General features: G+C 44.9%; 1 protein-coding gene across 4 annotated transcripts in view; it reads right to left on the bottom strand.

Annotated features, from left to right (window-relative positions):
* Nucleotides 1–24,558, bottom strand: part of SNX29 (sorting nexin 29) — a 519,309-nt gene that overhangs the window by 488,628 nt on the left and 6,123 nt on the right. For all 4 annotated transcript variants that reach the window (XM_087416977.1, XM_004438061.3, XM_087416978.1 and 1 more), the window contains exons 2-3: nucleotides 12,140–12,204; nucleotides 9,993–10,045 (exon numbers count right to left, since the gene is read on the bottom strand). In XM_087416977.1, the coding sequence (XP_087273103.1) occupies nucleotides 9,993–10,045; nucleotides 12,140–12,204 (118 nt within the window). The remainder of the gene's footprint in view (nucleotides 1–9,992; nucleotides 10,046–12,139; nucleotides 12,205–24,558) is intronic.

Raw genomic sequence — 24,558 nt, 5'->3', positions numbered from 1 at the left:
ATGGTATTACATACGACAAGACCAGAGTAGACAGGGCCTTGAAATTCCACCTCAAGCCAATCTCTGGTTCAGACAGTATACAGAAATGGTAAAAATTGTGAAAATGGTATACAAATAGTCATAGTTTAAGAAATAATACCCTAATGGATAAAGTTCAAACACTTCCCCATGACAGCAAGAGAAGAATCTACTGATTTTCCAGCCCATCTCCCAATACACAGAACACATCATCCATGATCCCACCATTTTCTCGCACATCCCTGCACCTCTGCATTTGCCATTCCCCCTGCCTGGAATTCCCATCTTGCTCACTGGACCACTAAAAACCCCAGACTCACATCTCATGTCTGTACTATGTAATTATTACTACAGGACACCATGACTGTTCACAGTTTACATCTCCATCTCCCAGACTCAATTTTGAGTTCCTTGAGGACAGCAACCACCTCACCTAGCTTGCATCCCCAATGCCAACATAGTGATCTATAAATAAATATCTGTTGAATGGAGGAATTAATGAGCAATCATTCTAGCCTTTAGTTTCTAAATTAGCCAAAACACTGGTATGTCAGGTCATAGAAAGAAAAGTATCAAGTTTATTCAGTTCTTACCAGATGTGCCAAGCAAATATTATTACATCTAATCCTCACTACAACCCTGAGAAGTGGGTACTATGATCATCTGATTTTCCAGATGGTACAACAGAGGCCTAGAGAAGCTAAGTCAGTCCAAAATTACACAGCTGGTAGGTAGTGATTTGTGGCCAGGGTAGGCACATCTGACACCAAAGCTCACACTTCATGCTCACGGCCTCTCTCCACCATCAGGATGGTGATGATGACGTTAGAGCTTACATATTGTTTCCTATGGCCAGGCACTGCTGTCAACAACTACCAATATAAACAATATAAATATTTGTTAAAATTCAGATATGGAAATGTGCTCACATTTGCTAAGTGCCCTAGAGCTCCCCAAACGCTAAAAATAATCTTTTTCTAAAAAGAAATCAATTAATTTGATCAATATAGTAAAATAAAAGAATATGCAATGCGGAACTATCTACTATGAGGCCTCAAAGTGGAAATAAAGTGCTCAGGGTAGGGGGATAGGGAATCCAATTAATGAACCCCAGGATTTTTTGCCAGGATGACAAGAATTAGAACATTCAGTCAACACGTCAAACTGATGAGAGGCTGGTCAAACACTTGTGACAAACTGGAGATAAAAACCACGTGATGAACATCCAGAGACACGTAAAAGAGGAAAAGGGATGCCTGAAAGGGCGATTCGGTTTCATAAGTGTCCAGAAGAATACATGACAGTTTTCATCTGCACTAAGAATAACATTAGGGAACAGCAAAGGGCGGCTGGTTTTGTTTTTAGCTTCCTGAAAAGTTCAAAAATGTTTCTAATTCCTCAGCAGGTAAAGAAAAATCATCAAAACAAATCAGTCTTCCCTGATATGCTTTGAAGGGAGAAGAAATGCTCCCTTCTGATTTCTTTTGCAATAGTCACCAGGAAGGGTCATAAAAATTTACAGTTTCTAAATGTTCTGAGACAAATACCCAAAGGCAACTCACTGTCACCCCAATGGCAAAGTGACCCAGTATGCAGAGAATATTTACCAAGTGTCAAGACACTTCACATAAAATTATGGCAACAAAAATGGCTAACAATTACTGGAAACTTACCAGCTGCCAGACGCTGTTCTAAGGGCTGCACGTGAACGAACTCATAACAAGTCTATGAAGTGAATATTATTACTACTACCCCCATTTTACAGATGAGGACACTGAGGCACAACAAAGTCAGAAACTTGCCCACAGTCACAACACGACTTGGAACTGGCAAAGCCATGACTGACACCCCAAGCTCCAAATCCCACACTTATTCTGCTGCCCCTTAGTTTGGGTTGCTATTTAAAATTCTGAGGGAAAACTTCCAGATTATGTTCTGTAATTCCACACGGGAATTAGATGAGAAGAAGATGCTTCTGTGAAACAATAAGGTTATCTAGTCTTTGAGGTAACTTCCAGTGTCTGCTGAGTTCTCGGGCCATTATTTCTAGAAGGCAAAATATTCAAAAGATACATTACAGCCTCTCCAGCAGCCAGTCTGATTGACAGAGCGTGGAATGATTTTAACGAAGCACAAGAATGGGTCTTTGTTCTTAGGGGAAAACAGAGCAGGAGAACAACTAACAGAAAGGGATGAGGAGAAACACAAACATTACGGAGCCTGGTAACTGCCACCACTTCCTCCTGGGCAAGATTCTAGGGAAAAAACAAGTCCTGCCTGTAATTTCCCTTCATGTAAATGTTGCTTCACGTGAGGACTGTGGCATCTCGCTGTGTCAATCTCACAAGATCAAACTAATCTCTCTCACACGTGCACTCATACTCACACACACATGCACACACGCTCTTTGTGCACACACACATAAACACACATACTTTGCATTTTTGGTTTTAGCAAAACAATACTGAGGCTCACATAGGCCTAAAAACCCAACAACAGCTTCAGTCCTGCCAGCACTCTTTCCCCAACACCTCAGCAACTTTTGTCACATCTGAAGATACGTACTATTATTTATTTATTTGTCTTGAGTTTGACTCACTTTTTTCACTTAAATCAGCCTCTTTTAACAGGAAAAACTCTATCCCTATTGCAAATGGAAAGCCAGCATCATGGGCCCTAAAGAGAGTAGCCTAAAAGTAATGCAATTAAAATAAAGTATCAAATTCTCTCTGCCACTGCCAGAGGAAGACTGAGCCTGAAACCTGCACACTCTGTTTAAAGAGGAGAGGCAGCTGTGAGAGACATATTATCTTGAACTGTATGATACTGTCATTTTTGTAGGTCAAAAATGATCAAATATTGGCAATTTCATTTAATTCAACTTAATATTAATACAAAACTAAGTCTTTCCTGATACTTAAAAAGAATTGAAAGGAGAATAACTGAGCCACTAGACAACTGAAAGGAATTTAATGCCACGACATTTAACACTCAAAATAATGTTAAGTACTTGCAGTCAGACAAATCTCTCATTTTGGGAAACTACTAGAAAAACAAGAATGGATGTGGTGTTAGAGAAGAGGACCATGCTGGGTATTGGAAGTCTGTGCTCCAGTTCTGTTCCAGTACCTACAAACCATGCGACCCACATGGGTCCTGCCAAAGTCCCTGCCCCCAGCACCAACACCTAGGAGATGATGTTAAATAAATGCTGCACAAATGACTAGCCCCAAGCTTTCGCTCCTGGAAAAGGAGGGAAATTATCCCCCTCTTGCTCACCCACACTCCAGGGTCATTGCAAGGATCAAATGAGACTGATGACGTAGATGTGAACATCTTCAAATCGCAAAGTGCTGTCACAAGAAAGATTACCATTACAATGTGGCAGCCACAGGGGACAACTGTTGGGCATTTTGGCCACGCTGTATTCACTCCACCTTCATAACAGCTCCCAGGTTTCTTTTTTGAAGGTTTATTTGTTCCTCCCTGGATATTATCTTGGTGGGGGGGGTGAACCCAAGTAGACATCTGTGCATTACACAGGCAATAGGGTCCCAGGAAGGTCCTTCAGCCAAATCCTTCTGCTGGTGGCCAGGAGATGGCCATGTGACCTGAGACTGGTCAATCAGATGCTTCCTCCCTGGCATGTCAATCTTAAGCAGAATGAGAGAGAATCAGAAAACAGGTGGTGTTCACTCCAGCAGCACAGCCTTAACCGGACCACCATTCCTGCTGGGAGACCATTTCTGGGCCCGTTTCCAGCTTAGGAGCCTTCCAAAGCTGCCTGGACTCCTTCCTGTTTCCACACCTGGCCTGCCATCAATTCTATGAGCTCACAATATCCTCGACTGGAATAAATTTCTGTTGTTTGTTACCAAAGAGCCCTGACAGATACACCAGTGCACCATCCTTTCAAAGGTTCCTACTAATATTTATCCAACCAGCTGACTCTCTAGCTGCCACCACAAACCAACACCTCACAGTCCTGTCTAGAACTTTTCCTAGGACAGTGAATTTAAAATGCCATTCAAAGATAACACTTGGCCTTTTAAGAAAAATTTCTTCCAATTATCTACTATTTCTTAGTAGACACTGGTTCTTAGATTCCTAAAGGAGACTGATGTGGGAAGAGACACATATAAGAAGCCCCATTTTCCAAATGGAACTGAGAACTATGCCCAGAGTTACACAGAAAGAAATCCTCCACCTTCAATTGTTCCTCTGAGAGCAAAAGAGAACATCGACAATGTTACCACCCATGGGGGGGTCATCTGCCCACCGCAAGACATGCCAATAGTCAAGAGGCAAGGTGGTAGGAGCGAAAGGACTTTTTATTACAGCTGCTAGCAAGAGGGAAGATGGCCGACTAATGTCGGAAAGAACCATCTTACAGAACAAAGACTACAGGCCAGTTATAGAGGGGGCTGGTCTCTGGGCGGGGGAGGCAGCTGGTCTCAGGATGGGGGCATCCATCTGATCTCCGGATGGGAGCAGACCTCTGGTCTTAGCTCCTGATAGTCTTTTGTTTTACTGGATATACATCAGAGACTGGCACAAGGCCCTATACCCTGATCTTTCAGTTGTCACTGATGATGGCTATCAGCATAGACTCTCTGCCTGGGGGTCATCATATTCCTAAGGAACTCAAACGAACAAAGTTATTAACTTATAGCAGCTGGGAGGGGCCATAAAATCTACCCAGCATGTCTGGGTTAGTTAGTCAGAGGTCATTCAAAGTTACAATAGGGTTTCTTTTCTACAATATGGCTTCCCTTACATCAACCTTGTGTTGAGCCAGTATCAACAAGGGTCACTAATTCACATCTACCCTTCCATTCTATTTGCAGTCTACTATTTGCACCAACAGGCAGCACGGGCAGGTGTCACAAGCTGAGTGATGGGTGTCCCAGCCAGAGAGGCAAGGACCTCCTTATATGGAATGAAACTAACCCTCCTATAGGTCTGGCATTTTTACACTCAGGATCTGACTTAATCCTCACAACTGGTCAGGTAGATATGATCCTGGTCACCTTTTCTGACGGATGGGTTTCCCCACACCACTAAGCAATTCTCCGACACCAGCTGGGTGTCCTACAATTCAACCCAATTCTGACACTATCTACCTGGAGACAGCATTAGATACCACAAGTTGGTCTCAGTCTTACAAGACAGCACCCTCCCCACCCCACTTCAGATGCCAGTCTCAAGTCCAGGTTGTCACCTGTGCTTCTGACTCACCAGCTATATATCTCGGAGGTTCCCACAATCTCCTCCTTGGGTTCGATTAATTTTCTAGAGCTGCTCACAGAACTCAGAGAAACATTTTACTTACTAGATTACTGGTTTATTATAAAAGGATATAATTCAGAAACAGCCAGATAGAAGAGATACTTAGGGCAAGGTACGGGAAAAGAGTGCGGGGCTTCCATGCTCTCTCCAAGCAGGCCACTCTCCCGGCACCTCCAAGTGTTCAACAACCCAGAAGCTCTCCGAACCCGTCCTTTTGGGTTTTGGAGGCTTCATTACATAGGCATGATTGATGAAATCACTGGTCATTGGCAACTAAACTCAATCTCCAGTCCCTCTCCCCTCTTCGGTGGGGGTGCGGGGGTGGAGAGGGGTGGGACTACAAGTTCCCACCCTCTAACCACATGGTTGGTTCTCCTGGCAACCAGCCCCCAACCTTTGGTGCTTTCCAAAACTCGCCTCATTAACATAACAAAAGACACCTTTCCATCTATCAGCACTTTGGAAATTCCAGGAGTTTTGGAGCTCTGTGCTGGTGCCAGGAATGAGGTGAAGAACAAATATATACATTTCTTATTATAAATCACAATATCACAGTAGACCTAATTCTTGGGTTCAGAGAAGTTAGGCAGGTGACGCAGCTGGAAAGGGGAAGAGCCAGATTCCAAGCTGGGCCTTACAAGCCCACACACTCTCACTGCAGCCTGCCCAGGGCACATCAACAGCCCCTGGACTAGTCCTAAGCACCACATTCCGTAATCACTGCTTACTGGACTATCTTCCCCAGTGGAAAGAAAGCCACCTGAGGGATAGAAACCTGTCTGAAATATTTGGGAAGCTCCAGTGTCCAGCACAGAACTTTGCGCCAAGTAGGCATTCAGTAAATAACTGTTGGACAAATGAGTGATGCAGTAAATATGTACTGAGCACTTGCCATGTGTCAAGCACTGTGGATAGAGTGTGGGCAAAATAGGCTCATTTCCAGCTTGCCGTCTAGCTGAGCGACAGGTGTAACCAATTCTTTGTAGGGGAGGAAGAGAATTCCTCTACCCTGTAGGTCCTTCTGGCTGGGCTACGAACTAAATTGACATGAAACAGAATAACAGGAGAAAATCAAAGCTTTATAACATGTATACATGGGAGAAACCCAGGAAAACTGGGTAACTCTCCAGAATGGCTGAGGTTGCCTGCTTAAATACTATCTTCAGCTCAAGACAAAGGAGAATGTTCGGGTGCGGAGAGTCAGTTGTGGGAGATTACCAGAAAAGCAGTCAACAAAAAGTAAGGTTATTATGCAGATTTAAGTCCCTGCCTTCCACACTGATAAGACTTTCTAGAGATAAGGTCATCCCCCTCTTCCTGGTACAGAGAGGGAGATATCTTTACAAATGGAGATTTCCCTTATAAATGTAAATGTCCCTTACAAAGGGTAACTTCTACTTGGTTTTCGGAGCTTTTCTCATGTCTGCAGTTTTTAAAAAAATAACCAGACAAAAATGATCCTCATGCCAAAGAGATACATCTTGGGGTGGCCAATTCTGATCCCCACATCTTCATACAAATATGTAATTTGAATAGAAATTGACAGACTATAACGGTATAGACAGGGGTCAGCAAAGTACAGCCCGTGGGCCAAATCGGGCCCTTTACAGAAAGAGTTTGCTAACCCATGGCACTGAGCAAGGAAAACAGGTCCAGATGGCCAGGCCTGGGGAGGAGGGGGGAGGAGTGGTATCAGGGGTCTGGAAGATTTCCCTGAAAAATTATTGAAAGGCTTTAAAATTAAAAACAAAAAACAGGAAAAGCCAGGCCAGGGAGTTTGCAGCAAAGGGTCAGGGGAAAGGTGTGAGGCCTCCAGGCTGTGTTAAGGAGGTGGGTCTTTTTCCCAAGAGCAAAGAGAAGCCAGGGGAAGGCTTCCATGGCGGGTGACGTGAGGGAATCTGCATTCTGTAGAATTCTCTCAGTGCAGAGGAGGCAGGACAAGAAGGAAGACGGGGAGCCAGTCTATGGCAGCCGTCCTGCGAGAGACGTGGCAACTGGCACAGGGTGACAGCAGGGGAGCTGGAGAGAAGCAAATGGATCTGAAATCAATTCCAGTGCTAGGCAATTTGTCAGGGCTGAGGAGGAGAGGTGACATCTATTTTGTCAGATCTCAACAACAGTTACTTTTAAAAGTTCACTGACTTTCCCTCTTGAGGTTAAACTTTCTCACGGAATAAGGACACTGGTGTGGCCTTTCCTATATGAAGGTGGTGCCACCCTCAGCCAAACACATTTCAAAGACAAGGCCAAGACTCTGATATTGAGAAGGAACCCTCTAGGGGAGAAAAAAACAATTTTTTTTTTAAACCCAGCTTCAAAACCAATGTAATCACTAAATGTGATATAACAGAGAAACAATAGGCTTTGGAGCCCAAGAAACTAGGCTCCAACTTCCAACTCTAATATTTCCAAGATGTCCAACCTGGGCTGGGTTATTTCACCTCTCTGAGCCTCTGTTTTCTCATCTGTAAAGAAAGAATAACACGCCACTCTTCCTGAGACTGTCCTGAAGACCAAGAGTCAACATGAATCAAGAGTGGCAGGGACAGTAAGAAACAGTAACTATTATTACTAATATTAAGCAGCATACTCCTTTTAGCCGTAAACCAGTTACCATGGAAAGAATTAACTTTTTAAATTCTACTACAAAACATAACGTTTTACATAATAAAAGTTATAGTAGTAAATTCTACTGCACAAGAACACACTAATCTGACATTTAGAAATGGTTTCTCTCTCTCAGGGCATGGACAGCACAATTATGAAAAAAAGGGATAAAGTAAAGAAGTCCTGAATACATACACCCCTCCCACACCCCCACCCCCACACACTCATACACACACATGCACTCATGCCCGTACACACAGCCTGAGTCAGTAGATCTAGGATGGGATGTAGAACTGCAGTATTAATTAACAAGCCTCCCAGGTGACTCTGATGCAGGTGGACCTTGGGTCCCACAATGAGGAACCCAGTGCTGACCAAGGCCAGCTCCATAGTAGGCCCTCAGGAAGAAGTGAAACAATAAACCAGTCTAATGATCTAATGCTGCCAACATATACTGAGAACCTTATGTGTGACAGGCACAATATGTTTGTGCAAAACACTGAGGAATAAAAAAAATGGAGAAATTGCCCCTCTGCCCTCAAGCCTCGTGGTGGCACAAACATTTAAACACTTGACATGGCACAATGTTATGCACACACTCACCCAGATAATGAATCTTTCCTGAGCACCTTCTAGATGCTTCTAGGCACTGGGGATACATCAGTGAGCAAGACGGCAAAACATCCCTGCCCTCAGAGCAGTGACATTATGGTATGAGAGAGAAAAAACAAAATCAAAAAGCATAATGTACAGTCTGTTAGTTGGTGGTAAGTGTTATGGAGAAAAACTAAGCAAAGAAGAGATAGAGAGTTAAGGGAGGGGATTCAATTTTAAATCTGCACCAGTTCCAAATAGTCCCCAGGCTTTATGAAAATATAGCACTACATGCTTTGCTCGGGGCTGGTAACGTGTCACCAAAGATCAAGGGTCTCCAAGGACAGAGAAGGGAACTGGCTCTGCTAGGTGGATCAGGGTAACAGCATAGGGACATGGACAGGCTCCAGGATGAGATAAACACTGAGCAAGTGAGTTAGTTCCCTTCTCTTCCTTTGCAGGAATGTTCCTCCTGCCCCTGCACAGCTGCAGGGCATGAATCAGCTCTGAGTGACTTCACAAAGCATTTCCAGCAAATGCCTGTGTGTCTCCTACCTCTACCAAAACATGGTGTCTCCTCCCAGGCAATGTTATAAGCTTATGTGATTATGTCAGCCTTTCTTAGGTCAGGAAGGCCAATGACAATTTTTAGGACTTTTTTTTTTAATTATAAAAGGAACACATGATCACAGCATAAAATATGAAAAATATCAGAAAGTATAAAGATTCCCAATATCCTTAACCCCAACATTGCCTCTGTTCACATTTTGGTACGTTTTTCACCAGACTTGTTTAACATAGCTAGGATTGTTCTGCATCCATATAATTTTGTATCCTGCTCTTTTTATCTTTACTACATACATAATTTTTAAATTACTACATATGAATTTTTCTGCTTAAAACAAATTCTGTACGGATGTCAATTTAATGGCTATATAACGTTCTGTTCTACTAATGCACTACATTTTATTAACCATTTCCCAACTGTTGAGCATTTAGATTTCCAAGTTTTCATCATTTTAAATTACCTTGAAAATAACTTTATATAGAAAGGTATTTCAAGAAATTCCCTCAGAATAGATTACTAGAAGGAGAATTATGGGACACTGGAAATACTTTAGACAAGTGGTCACTGCCTAGATGGTCTACAGATCACCCACATTTAATCACTGCACCACTTGGCTGCAGAGGCAGGATACAGAAGCTGGTCATTTTTGGCCACCTTTTGGGTCTTGACGGTAACTGCTTTTAAGATTTTATTTATTTATTTTATTTCCCCCCAAAGCCCCAGTACATAGTTGTATGTTATAGCTGCACATCCCTCTAGCTGCTGTATGTGGGACGCGGCCTCAGCATGGCCGGAGAAGTGGTGCGTCGGTGCGCGCCCAGGATCCGAACCCGGGCCGCCAGCAGTGGAGCGTGCGCACCCAACCGCTAAGCCACGGGGCCGGCCCGGTAACTGCTTTTAGAAGCAACATATTTACCTGCTGTCGGAATCCGAGGCGATCTCCTTTCTCCCTCCAAAGCGGATCTGGCACTGCAAGGAAAAAGAAGCCACTGAGATCAGCTGTTGGGACGTGACACTTGAACATCACAAAAGAGCCCACACAGGCCTTCAGGGTCACGGGGGACACAGGGCCAGAAACTCTGGGTGCTGAGTGAGGGCATCCCCGTGCCCTGGGTGTCAGCCCAAGAAGTAAGACAGTGGACATCCCAGCCTTCCAGCCACCACTTAAACGAAGCCCTTATCTCCCAGTTGTACACAAGTGAGCCTTGTGGGTAAACAATGCAAAGAGGAAACAAAAGCACACGCCTTCTGCAGATTATCTAGGAAGCTTCTCCCATCTGTCAGCAGCTGACCGTAACACAGAGCTCTCAACAAGCAATAAACAAAACTTCTATAAATCTGCAGTGATGGGTCTCTTTTGACAGAGCCCCAAAGTTGTTATGACTGACTATAAAATTATGGCAGCATTAATCAAGCTTCAAACAAGTCAACTGGTTGTGCTGAACATCAATTTACCCAGGTTGGGTACAAACGAAAGCAAACTAGTCTCCTTTTCATTTTTTTTAATTGTGATAAACTATAGATAACATAGAATTTACCGTTTTAACCATTTTTAGTTACACAATTCAATTCACATGTTATGCAGCCATCACCACTATCCACTAACCTCTTTTAAAGGTGTAGAATCTCTGCTGTGGGTAGCAGCCTTGCAAGATTCCTGAACTTATTATCCAAAATATATATATATACACACACATATATATACACACACACATATATAATTTGCATACAATAAAATACACCAGGTTTAAGTGTGCAGTTCCATGAGTTTTGACAAATGTATCATTAAAAGTTATATATATATATCTACAAATAAAGTTGATATTTTAAAAGACATATATATATAACACTTTCATCCCTCAAAATAATAAAAATAGCAGCTTTAAGCATAAGCTCCAATGTATTTGTTTAATTGATACATTTAAAGCGGTTCAACCTGCCTCCTCATCTTCTTGTTATCTTTTCCATTTCTGGTGCAAAGAAAGAAGAAAATAACAACGTAGGACCGTTATAACCTACTGTGGACCGGGCGCTGCCCAGGCCCTTCACCTGCTTTAACAAACACAGTTCCCTCAACAGCCGTAAGGAGATCAGCAACCCGAGGACAGAGAAGAGGGATGCTCAGAGAGGCTAAATGTATTGCCCCAACACACACAGCTGTGAAGACACGAAGCCAGCATTCGACTCCAGCTACACCCGAGCCCAAAGCCTGTGTCCTCCCTACCACACCAGGATGCCTTGATGCCTGGGCAGGTGCTGAATTCTCTGGGCTCACATCAACACTCACCACAGGCCTCTATTAAAGTATTCTTCTCCCTATGTTGTGATTACACACATATAATTGTCAATTGCCTCTTCCAAAACGTGAGCTGCCTAGAATTCCCAGGGTTTGATCCTAGCTCTGCTGCTTATTAACTGTGACACCTTAAACAAATGATTGACCTTTCCGAGCCTCGGTTTCTTCATCTGTAAAACGGAAATAATTGCAGGAACTATCTCACGGGGTGGTTGGAAGGATTAAATGTAAAGCACTTAGCAGAGTGCCTGGCACAAGGTGAAGGTACAATAAACCATGCATGTCTGTTACATGCAGGCAAGCAAACTGATGCCAGCCTCCCATCCAAGCTCACCTCCATACCCAGCCAAAAGCCAGGCATCAAAAGTAGCATCAACCAATCAGAGCAGAGCCCACCTGGGCATGACCTCACTCCGCCTCGTCTCTGTTCGTGTGCTTATGGGGTCCTAACTCCAATCACCACCTCAGCACCCATAAGAGTTGCCCTAAAACACAACTGCTTGGAAATGAGACTTTGAAACCCACATCAATGCCCTTCTCAAAGCATGGGGTCCTCCAGAGGGCTTTAGAAAGTCAGGACACAGGAGCTCCTCTGTCCCTATCTCTGGTGGCCTTCCCTGCTCTGTCATTTCCTGGGGAAAACTATCAGCCTCATTGTTCCCAGATACAAAGTGGGAGTAAGTCTGTGTACACAGAAGGGCAGAAATGACTTCTACTATCTGACACTATCACTTGACCTCAAAGTCAAAAGTGAGCTTTCTTCTTACCTGTTTCACTGCATCCAGCAGTCGCTCCAGCAGAAATTGTCTTTTCGTGTCATTGTTCTGTGATCCTAAAATGCAAGGAGGCTTAATTAGTTCTGTTTAACATTAGCCTTCTATTAAAACTTTCTGACATATACTATATGGCTGTCCCCAAATAGCCTCAGCCTTCTCTTTAATAAAAGCAATAACAAGACCAAGTACCAATAATCTGCATCATGACAAGGAAGTTTGACCATTTGCCTGTTACTGCATCACAGGAAAGCAGCTAAACTAATCTTCCCCAAATTTGAAGAACGTGTCTGAAATGGTCTAACTCAGGGTTTCGCAACCTTGGCACTAATAACCTTTGGGCCAGATAATTCTGTGTGGTGGGGGCTGCTCTGTGAATTGTATGATGTCTAGCAGCATCCCTGGCCTCTACCCACTGGATGCCATTAGCGCGTGCACACACACACACACCCCCCCTAGCTGTGGCAACAAAAATGTCTCCAGATACTGCCAAACGTCATCTGGAGGACAAAACTGCTCCCAGTTGAGAACCAATAGTCTAACTTAAAATATAGGTTTCCTAGTACGGAAGGCAACGCTCATTGGCGGACCTCACAATCATCTCCAACATCCTTTTCCCATGCCGCCTTCTGCAATACAAGCTGAAAAACCTAATTACTTCTTTTCTCAGCCTCTCTTATAAGGCTGACCTGAAGAAGTTCTAGCTAATGAGATACAAGCAGAAGTGCACTGGGCGGGTTCTGGGGAAATTATGCCAACCTAATAAAAGAACAGACATTAATGGCTTCCTCCCTTCTTCCATCCTTCATGCCTTAATCGTAAACACATTGGATGGAACCAGAGCAGCATCTTGCTACCATGAAGCAACAAGCCTGGAGGGAAGGCCAACGGAATCCCAAAGACACCAGCCCTGATGTCATTTTGCTGCTGAACCAATGTTAGAAATCTCCTACCTCTCACACAAAAAATAACCCCATTTTGGGGCCAGTCCAGTGGCATAGTGGTTAAGTTCACGCACTCTGCTCTGGCGGCCCAGGGTTTGCAGGTTTGGATCCCTGGCGTGGACTAACACAGCACTTATCAAGCCATGCTGTGGCAGCGTCCCATATAAAGTAGGGGAAGATGGGCATGGATGTTAGCCCAGGGCCAGTCTTCCTCACCAAAACAAAAGAGGAGGATTGGCAACAGACATTAGCTCAGGGCCAATCTTCCTCACACACACAGACAAAAATAACCCCATTTGTTCAAACCACTGTATGTTGGTCTGTTACTTGCAGCCAAAAGCATTCCCAACTGACATACATGGCATACACCAAACTTTCACTTAAGAGGGTCTGGCACAAGGACACTTCAAAGCACCAGGTAGACCATCGTCAGAGCTACATCTGATGCTCCACAAGAGGCCCAGGGTACCAATCAACAGAGACACAGCTACATGTTATGATGCACCAGACACAAAACGCAGTTGCTTCAAAGAAGACTCAAATTCAATTACAAGAGCAGATGCTCCACACCACAGGCCTTGAATTGCCACCAACCTGTTTCTCTCTTGAGCAACTCAACTTGGGCTTCCCAGGGAGTACTGGCAGGGCATCGCCTCAGAGATGGTCAGCGATACATCCAGGTCATGCCAGGGTCACTTGGCTGACAACAACTGTGACCGTGTGTTGAGCATTTCCTGCATGCCAGGCACTAAACTGAGTACTCCACATGCATCATGTGCTGTAATTTTCACAACCACTCTACAAGCCAGGTATTAGGATCCCCATACCACAGATGGGGAAACTGAGGCTCAGAAAGGACAAGCAATTGTGTGCATTGACCCACTCAGTATTTATTTAACTTCTACTGTGTGCCAGGCAATGTTCCAGGTGCTGGGGACATAGGAGTTAAATGGTATAAAAGAGCCATCTTCTCGCGGAGCAGAAATTCTATTAGGAAGAAACAAATATATAGTCCCTAAGTAAACAAAGTAATGAGATGATGTTAGAGAGTTGTCCTAGGAAGAGAAACCAAATGGGGCGATGAGACAGGAAGGAAGCAAGAGGGCAGTGTTAGCCAGGGGGGTAGTAGAAGGCCTCTCTGCACAGGTGACATTGAGCTGAGCCCTTTATAAAGAGACAGAGCAGCCACGGGAAGATGGGAGACCAGTGTTCCAAGCAGAGCACACAGCCAGGGTACAGGCCCAGAGGCAGGAACAAGCTTGGCTTCTGGTCTTCCAGGGCCAGAATGAAGTCCACTGTGACTTGAGCAAAAAGCCAAAAAGAGGAAGTAAAGATCAGACAGGCAGGCAGGGCCAGTCACAAGGGGTCTCATGGACCACGATAACGGTTTAGGTTTTGTTCTAATTTTAATACTAACTGATGGACCTGTGACCCTGATGCAAAACCGTGCTCCTCGAAAGCCTGTGTTAGGCCCACTACACAAGGCTCCTGCCTCACTCCAGGCCCGCAGACAAAATCAGTCAGACACTCCGCAGACACACAGTAATACAAGTCACTTCCCAAACGCTGCCACTGTTATTTTTTCTGGAAGAGGTTTTGAGAAAGGATAGCCTACACATCGTTCCCTCCAGACAAGAGGCCATCTTGAAGCATCATTCAGGATGGCTGGAGACCCCACCCGCCCCAGGTCCTCAAACATCTCTCTTGACACCTGTGTCTCTCAATAAATCCTGCTCTTTGTCTAGCAGAAGTTTTAGCTTCTGCTCTTCTCTCTCTAACACCAGAATAGAGAAGTCAGGCTTTCATTTTTCCTTTTTCCAAGTACTGCATCCAGCAACCCTACTTGCCCTTGGGCAATGCAACCTGGAAAACTGACAAGGTTTTCCCCCTGAAATGCCTTTGCTATTTTTCTTGATCATAAAAGTAATTCATGCGACAGAATTACCAAATGACCCGGCAATTCCACTTTGAGTATATACCCAAAAGAATTGAAAGCAGGGTCTCGAAGAGATATTTGTATACCCATGCTCACAGCAGCGTTATTCACAGTAGCTAAAATGTGGAGGCAACCCAAGTGTCCGTTGATAGATGAATGGATAAGCAAAATGTGGTATATGTAGAGAGAGAGAGAGAGAGAAATATATAATGGACTATTATTCAGCCTCAAAAAGGAAGGAAACTCTGCAATATGCTACAACACGGATGAACTTTAAGGACGTTACACTAAGTGAAATAAGCCAGTCACAAAAAGATAAATACTGTATGATTCCACTTATATGAGATAGTTAAGAGTAATCAAAATCATAGAGACGGCAAGTATAATGGTGCTTGCCAGGGGCTGAGTGGAGGGAAGAATGGGGAGTTATTGTTTAATGGGTACAGATTTGCAGTTTTACAAGATGAAAAGAGTTATGGAGATGGATGGTGGTGATGGTCGCACAACAATGTGAATGTATTTAATGCCACTGAACCGTACACTTAAAAATGGTTAAGATGGTAAATTTTATGTTCCGCGTATTTTACCACAATTTAACAAAAGGTAATTTATGTGAAAAAAATACAATAGTAACAAATCAGGAAAAAATGTACAAAGAAAATAAAAATCTCCATCATCTCACTACTGATCATTTTTAGTGCAGTAAATCTCAAGCTTTCAGTGCACACGAATCTCCTGGGGTCTTGTTAAAAGGCAGGTTCTAATTCAGCAGGTCTGGGGTGGGGCTGGCATTCTGTATTTCTCACAAGCTCCCAAGTGATGGGATGCTGCTGGCTCCTGACCCACACTTGAATAGCCAGGATTTAGCACCTACCCTTAATAATATGCACAATGATCCTAGACCTTTTCCACAGTATCTTGCTACACTGCTTTTTTTTTTTAAGATTTTATTTATTTATTTTTTTCCCCCCAAAACCCCAGTAGATAGTTGTGTGTCATAGCTGCACATCCTTCTAGTTGATGTATGTGGGACGCGGCCTCAGCATGGCGGGAGAAGTGGTGCGTTGGTGCGCGCCCGGGATCCGAACCCGGGTCACCAGCAGCAGAGCGCACGCACTTAACCGCTAAGCCACAGGGCCGGCCCTACACTGCTTTTTCTAGATGAGCTGTCAGCAGCCTCCTCTGCCTTACCTTGTAAAGCCTCTCTTTAGGTGGGAAGAAAAGCCTGTTCTCTATAGAGAAACAGCCTGAGGTTGGGCAGATCTCAGCCCACCATTCACCCTTCCTGGCTGTGATCTCTCTGTGGGCAGGAAGTGCACTTAACTGAGACTATCCTGACCTCTGAAGGGGCACCTGTGGCCATCCTGGCCCTAAATGGGGATTAAGACAAGGTCTCATAAGGTGGTGGGAGCACAGGCAGCCTTGGGAGCACTCAGTGACTACAAGAGGTACCCAGGTGGCCCATGGCTGTGAGGAGTAGAGGAAGGAGCACTAGCGGGAAGTCACAAGACATCATGAGTCCTCATCCTGGCCAGGCTGCTTGCTGGCCATGTGACAGGGACAGTCACTTCCCTTCTCTGGGCACTGCTTTCTGCATGAGATCATGCCCTCCTAGCTCTGCAGTCTGCAAAGGGGGGGCCTCTGTGGACACAGGCTGGCAGAGCAATCAATGCTACCAGTCTCTTTCCTACCTTCTCCCAGTGACAAAGAGAACACAGCACGCCTGCCAGGGGTGAAAGAATCCTCCAATCTCAAAGACTGCAACCACCCAAGAGGAGCAGGGAGCTGATGCCCACCTCCTGAGTCTCAGCTTGGGCTAAGCCAGTAAGGGACTGACATCGAATCCTTGACAGAGAAGGAAAGGTGGCTCCATTCAACAGGGCACTGAGGCTCAGAGGGGAAAAGACCTTCACACAGTGCTAGTCCCATGGGAAGCACTGGAGGAGGGATTCAATCTCAAGTCCAGTGGCTCCTGGCTCAGCCACCTGCTAAACCTTGCTCATTCTCAAACCCTGTAACAAACCTGCGGTTACAGCCTCACTGCTGCTTGGTTCAGGAACAATTTCTCTGTGAGACCCCAGCCTTCCTGCTCCCTTCCTTCTCCAGGGACAGCCTTCAGTCAACACTATCAACCAGATGAGCCAGAATAGGCTTCTTTCTAATTTCTTGTTAGATCACCATCAAAATGACAATAGAAAACCTAAAGACACCCGAGGGAATACCCCCAGGGGTCCGCAAATCTGTCAGAGAAACAGCAGTCACTCCCTGTCTCTAACTCAGAAATCACCTGTGTGGTGAAAATCAACCACCTGGTTCAGGTGCATCCTTGTTGTCTTTGTCTTTAATGTCTAGAACCCTTAGGAGCCTACATTAATTTTTATCACAAACCTCCAGCCTTCGGTGACCTCCAGGGAAGATAGAGCAGAGGTTAAGAATGGGATAGCCTAGGTTCAAATACTACACCCCCAGCTATGTGACCACAGGCAAGTCACTCAGCCTCTCTGCACCTGCTAGGGCTACTAAATGCATGAATGTGGATCATGCACCTAGAACAGCGCCTGGTATACACCAAGCACTTTATACATGTAAGCTATTATTATTGTTGTTGATGGCAACCCTGTACCCCAGAGATGTCAAGACCTCTGGCTCTAAGAAGTACTTTTAACTGGCCACCTTCTCTCCAAAGCATGGGCAAAGCAATCCAATCCAGGCCTCTGTGTTCGCTGTCCTGGGGGATAAAAAGGTGAAAAAGGGGGCTGGCCCCGTGGCTTAGCGGTTAAGTGCGTGCACGCCGCTGCTGGCGGCCCGGGTTCAGATCCCGGGCGCGCACCGATGCACTGCTTCTCCGGCCATGCTGAGGCCACGTCCCACATACAGCAACTAGAAGGATGTGCAGCTATGACATACAACTATCTACTGGGGCTTTGGGGGAAAAAAAAGGAGGAGGATTGGCAATAGATGTTAGCTCAGGGCCAGTCTTCCTCAGCAAAAAGAGAAGGATTAGCACGGATGTTAGCTGAGGGCTGATCTTCCTCACAAAAAAAAAAAAAAGGGAAGGATCAAAGAGGATATACAGATGGCCAAGAGGCATATGAAAAGATGTTCAACATCACTAATCATCAGGGAAATGCAAATCGAAACAACACTAAGATATCACCTTACATCTGTTAGAATGGCTATAATCACCAAGACAAAAAACAACAAGTGTTGGAGAAGATGTGGAGAAACAGGAACCCTCATTCACTGCTGATGGGAATGCAAACTGGTGCAGCTTCTATGGAAAACAGTATGGAGAGTCCTCAAAGAATTAAAAATAGAAATACCATATGATCCAGCTATCCCACTACTGGGAATCTATCCAACAAACCCGAAATCAACAATCCAAAGAGGCTTATGCACCCCTCTGTTCACTGCAGCATTATTCACCATAGCCAAGAAGGGGAAGCAACCCAAGCGTCCCTCGACTGATGAATGGATAAAGAAAATGTGGTATATATATATATATACAACAGAATACTACTCAGCCATAAAAAAAGACAAAATTGTCCCATTTGCAACAACATGGATGGACCTGGAGGGTATTATGTTAAGTGACATAAGTCAGAGAGAGAAAGACAAACACCACATGATTTCACTCATATGTGGAATATAAACCAACACACGGACAGAGAGAACTGTATGGTGGTTACCAAGGGCAAGGGGGTTGGGGGATGGGCACAAAGGGTGAAGGGAGGCATGTATATGGTAACTAACAAACAATAATGTACAACCAAAATTTCACAATGTTATAAACTATTATGACATCAAAAAAAAAGAAAGAACAAACAATAGAATCAGACACGAAATGACTACACTTGCAGGAATTATCAGCACAGAATATTAATATGAATGTTTAATATATTGAGAAATAAGATATCTAAAACATGAGGAAAGAATATTATTAAAACAACCATTTAGATGTATATGAACCAGCAGAAAGTTTAAAAATAAGTAGTCAATCCTCAAAAAAAAAAAAAAAGGGAAGGATTAGATTAGGAAAATCCATACAGACAGAACACAACTGCTTAGTGGGTACGGGGTTTCCTTTTGGGGTGATGCCAATGTTTTCGAGCTAGATAGAGATGGTGGTTGCACAAGATTATGAATGTACTAAATGCCACTGAATTATTCACTTTAAAATGGTTAATTTTATGTTATGTGAACTTTACCTCAATAAAAAATATTTTTATGGGAAGGACTGCAACAGGTTAATAACCAGGTTAAGGGGCCGGCCTGGTGGTGTAGTGGTTAAGTTTGCGTACTCCGCTTAGGCGGTCTGGGGTTCGCAGGTTCAGATCCCAGGCACGGACCTACGCACCGCTTGTCAAGCCATGCTGTGGCGGCGTTCCACATAAAGTAGAGGAAGATGGGCATGGATGTTAGCCCAGGGCCAGTCTTCCTCAGCAAAAAGAGGAGGATTGGCAACAGATGTTAGCTCAGGGCTGATCTTCCTCACAAAAAAATAAAATATAAATTACCAGGTTAATATTAGCCAAGAGCACACTCTAAGCCAAAGGAACACCTACAGCAGGATTCCCCTAAGGGCGGGACAAGACAACTCCAGATAGCACCCAGCCCCCACGTTGATCACAAGGCAGCAACGCCACTCCACGCTCACTTCTCTTTCATATTTCTGATTATACTGAAGGGAGGGTCTGTCTGAGGCTCAGAGGTCCTTAACTTCTGCATCAGTCAGGTTCCCAGCAGGAAACGACAGACACACTCAAATAAGGAGAGTTCCAGGAGGTTTACTTATAGGGGGCCCTACTGAGGAGTGGGTGTAGATAAGCAATTCTCACCCAGGGTGATTTCGCCCCCCACCCCCATCCCAGGGGACACTGGGCAAATCTGGAGATGTTTTTGGCACAACTGGGAGGGTGCTACTGGCATCTAATGGGTAGAGGCCTGGGATGCTGCTAAAATCCTACAGTGCACAGGACAGCCCCACAACAAAGAATTATCTAGCCCAGAATGTCAACAGTGCCACAATTAGGAGCCCTCAAGTAAGCTGGATTATCCCATTTCACAGATGATGAAACTGAGCTCCAAGTAAGTAACTTCAACCTCCACTTGTGCTCTGAATCCCATCTCCTCTCACCTGCTCAAGGACATTCTCTACCAACTGTCCCTCTTTTTCCCACATTGACAATTTTTTCTTCTCACCTACGCAAATTCCTACAGCATACAAGGATGTCATAATATCTCTCTCAAGTTAACAAAAACCATGCCTTGCTCCCACGTGCCCTTCCAGCTGCAACCCCACTTCTCTGCTGCCCTGTCCTGCATGGCTCTTCCTTCACGAGAGCAGCCAGGCCCTCCGTGAGAGCCACCCCTGCCACGACAGCTGTTCTGAGTTCTGGACCCTCACCCTTGCGCTCCCATCTCCTTCCCCCTGCACTGAATTACCTACACAGTGGCCATAACATCTGGAAGCACAGGTGAATGCACAATAAGTGACTTACTGATATAACAAATACATGATACACTCAGTGATATTATGTGATTTGTTCCATGTACCCTTCAAAACTGCATTTAACATAGCCTTTCTATCAAGCCCTGCATAAGCAATATGGTGCACTGTCTCAGACGATTTGTGTTTCTGGTTTTCACTGAATCAACCTGAGGCCTTTAATGTACCATAGAACAGGGGTCAGCAAACTTTTTCTGTAAAGAGCCAGATAGTAAATACTTGAGGTTTCGTGGGTCCTTCAGTCATGACTACTCAACTCTGCCCTTGTATCTTGAAAGCAGCCATAGACGGCACATTAATGAATCAGCATGGCTGCTTTCAAAAACAGGCCTTGGGCTGGATTTACCCCATAGACCAGTTTGCCAACCACTGCCCTAGCAGAATTAATCAGAGGGGGGTTTAAAAATTAAAAGTGTGTATATTTCCAGACTTTATGGCCACCCTGCAGTAAGATGGCTACATGTTAGGGGTCCCCAGCAAGCTGTAGACAAGGCCCAGAACTTAATCATGTTCCCATCTTCCCTCACCCTATAACCAACACCCCACATCAGAGCCTTGCAGGGGACAGGTACATTATCGACTTGTGGCCACTGGTAGAATTTGTACTCAGTCACATTTGCAAGCATCTGGGATGCCTGGTGTTCTCAGCCCAATGATGAGTTCGGTGTTGTTGTTTTTGTTGTTTAAGTCCCACCCCCCACCCAAATCCCCACCATTCCAAATAAAGAAATGGGAAGGAAGCAGAAGTAAAGGAGGAGAGGGGCAGATCCTACAGGATCAGGTGGAGAACGGAAGTGAGTGAAGTGGGCAAGGAAGGCAGAAAAGAGGGCGAGGTAAAGACTGCAGGAACCAAGGCAGATACTCCTTTAAAGATGACAGCTGCTACTGAGCTCCAGCTGACAACACCTCAAGGCAACATCAGCAAGGGGTTGCCCCATCTCCTGGTTTTGCAAGAGAAGCTGGAAATCTAGATTTTCATGTCAATGAGTTGGCACCTAATTATACTCTTTTTAGAGCAGTGTTTCAACTCTGCATGAACCAAACACAACACGCCTAGGGGCCAGGTCTGCTACCAATTTTCCATTCTGAGATATACATTAAACCTTTACATCCACCTGTAAGGGGGTGCTGCCAGCCCCACTGTAACAGGAAAGGAACTGAGACTTGGAGATATTGATCACTTGCCCAAGGAACAGCTCAGGGTTGACAGACCCAACATTTTACCCCAAAGCCCATGCCTTTCAACCCCCACAAGACCAGGCTAACCACCTGGGCAGCTCAACTTCAGTGCAGAAAAGGGGCCCCCTCTGCAAAGGGCCACCAAAGACAAACCAACCTCCCACAGCTGGCTCAAATGTCAACTTCTCTGAGAAACTTTCCTGCCAAGAGTCCTCCCCAGGCACAATAAAGTATTCTCTGAAGCATGCTCCCTTGGCCCTCCAGCCACACCACACCCCTGGCAGAATCCCTACCACAGAAAGGGTTATGGAGAATCCTCAGCCTGTCCCTTATGCCTACCCTGGTGGTGAGCCTTCTCGGGGATGGAAACCAGCCTTAATGCACCCCTGCTCACAGAAGGAACTCAACAACTGTTAACCAAGACTCCAGAGTTCAGTTCCATGGTTCCCCCAGTGGCTGCTTTATAGGAGAGGACCAGAATGAGCTCAAACACAGCGGCAGCCTCGTGTGTCATGTGCAGAGTGAAGCAGCCGTCTCGTCTGCTCAAGCATTAGCACATGGACAGATAAAATGGACAATCATTTGTCCCCAAGTCAGGGCGCTGGTTTCCAGTATTGTGGGGTAAAGTGGCCCAGCTCGGCCAGAACAAAAGGACAGACTGTCCGCCACCACACAATGAAAAGAGGCAGGCTCTGCTTCAAGGCAGATGGGCTTGGGCCACCCGACTGGGCATGTGACGTCTAAGATCAAAGATTGAGTCAACAGCAGATTCATAAATGGACAAAGAATTTACTCTAAAGCAGGAGTCAGCAAACATCTTTTGTAAAGAGCAAAATGGTAAATATTTTAGGCTTTGCAAGCCATATGTTTTGTCGCAGCTTACTCAATTCTGCCATCATAGTGCAAAAGCAGCCATCGACAATAATCAATGAATGGATGTGTCTGTGTTCCAATACACCTTTATTCACAAAACAGGTGGCTGTCTCAGTTTGCCAATCCTTGCTGTAGGAGAAAACACTAAAATGGCAGTGTGCAAACACTTTGAAGAGAAACTGTATCTTCCCTCATGGTTGGAGAAATATAAATTATATACTTATTAAATTAACAACCACGTGTTACCATTATATAACTACTAAATTCACCAAGAAACGTTTAAAATGAAATTCCCCAATGCTGGTAAAAAGGCATATACGGTTGGTAACAATGTATTGGTGCAGTAAGTTCTGAAAAGCAAGGTGGCAGTGCATACCAAAAGCTACAAATATATCAAAATACTTTCTTGACACCTTGGAAGGCAAGCAAAGGAGGAACGGGGGAAATGAGAAAAGGAACAAGTAACCCTTTCACCAGTCGCTCTATCTTCCAGGAACTGAGTGCAGCACTGTACGTTCATCACGCACTTTAATTTCCATCTTCTGATGAAGGAACTAAGAGTCGGAGAAGTGTAATAACATGCCCAAGATCTTCCGTGGGGAGTTAAATCCAGGACTGCCTGAGTCCAAAGTTTCTTCTGCTACATGATGACTACCTAAACATAGCGTCATGGGCACACAGATTTTTTTCTGCAGTGTTCTAGAACAGGGGTCAGCAAACTACAGCCCCCAAACACATCCAGCTGCTGCCTGTTCTTCTAAATCAAGTTTTATTGGAACACAGCCACGGCCTTTCATTTACTCGCTGCCTGTGCTGGTTTCCTACAACAGGGATGAGTAGTTGGGACAAGGACCAGATGGCCTGAAAAGCAGAAAATATTTACTATCTGGCCCTTTACAGAAAATGTTTGCCAATTCCATCCTAGAATACCATAAATGGAATTCACTTTCTCTTCCTACAACGGGAGAAAGGTTAAATAACTGCGGCACATCAATTTGGTGGAATGTTCTGCAGCCTTTTTTAGTAATGGTGAAGAGAAGGAACATGGATAAATGCTGTAACATAAGTGGAGACATTAATTCAAATGCAGACTCAATGCAATTATGTAAAATGCATATGCTTTGAACAAAGACAGAAGTGGAATACCTAAAAATCTAAACGTTTAATGTGCTAGGAAGGTATATTTATAAGTATATTCTATGTTTTCATAATAATCTTTAATGTCATTTTGGTGTTTTGCTTTTTTCTTAAGGTAGAGAAGGACAGAGCAGATTCCAAGGTATGCAGACGCAGGCAAGGAAAAAGGAAATGCGTGTGGGCAAGGTTCCCTCCTGGTAGGAAGCCGGGGAACACAGGCCCAGACAGGTGCTGCCAGGCAGACAGAGGAAGTACTACCGCCAGGCCTCTGGAGGGCTCCTGGGTGGGCAATCAGAAGTCAGGGCCAGGGAAAGGGTCTTTCCTCCCCCTGGAGGCTTCAACCTGCTCCTCCCACAGCCTTTCCCACATCAGTAAAAGGCAATTCTTACCCTTCCAGCTGCTCAGGAGCAAAACCCAGGAGTCATCCTCCCCTTCCTCAGGTCTCTGCTGAGATATCACCTTCCCTGCCAGGTCTTCCTTGACCACCCCATTCAAAATCACAACAGCCCTTCCACTTCAGTTCATCCTCATCCACACAAGTAGGACAGATGCCACCCTTGGGCTCCGGACTACGCATATGATCCAGACCTGGCCAACCAGAGCCACAGTGATAGGTTTAGGATGACCGAGTGGCCAGCCAGACTGCTGTGAGTCAGCCCCTGGACTTTTGCCGGAGCAACCGGGAAAGAGGCCCACTCTTTGCTCGGGTGTTGCTATGTAGTAGGATGTGACCAGAGAGCTGTTGGTAGCCATCTTGCCTCCACGGAGGAGAGGCTGCCTGAGGATGAAGCCAACATAGAGGAAAGCAGAGGTGTGAGCTAGACAGAAAGGGAGT

The sequence above is a fragment of the Ceratotherium simum genome, chromosome 26, assembly GCF_057802395.1.
Source record: "Ceratotherium simum simum isolate JZ-2026a chromosome 26, ASM5780239v1, whole genome shotgun sequence".
Taxonomy (NCBI): domain Eukaryota; kingdom Metazoa; phylum Chordata; class Mammalia; order Perissodactyla; family Rhinocerotidae; genus Ceratotherium; species Ceratotherium simum.
This window is presented reverse-complemented; position numbering and strand designations above follow the sequence as displayed.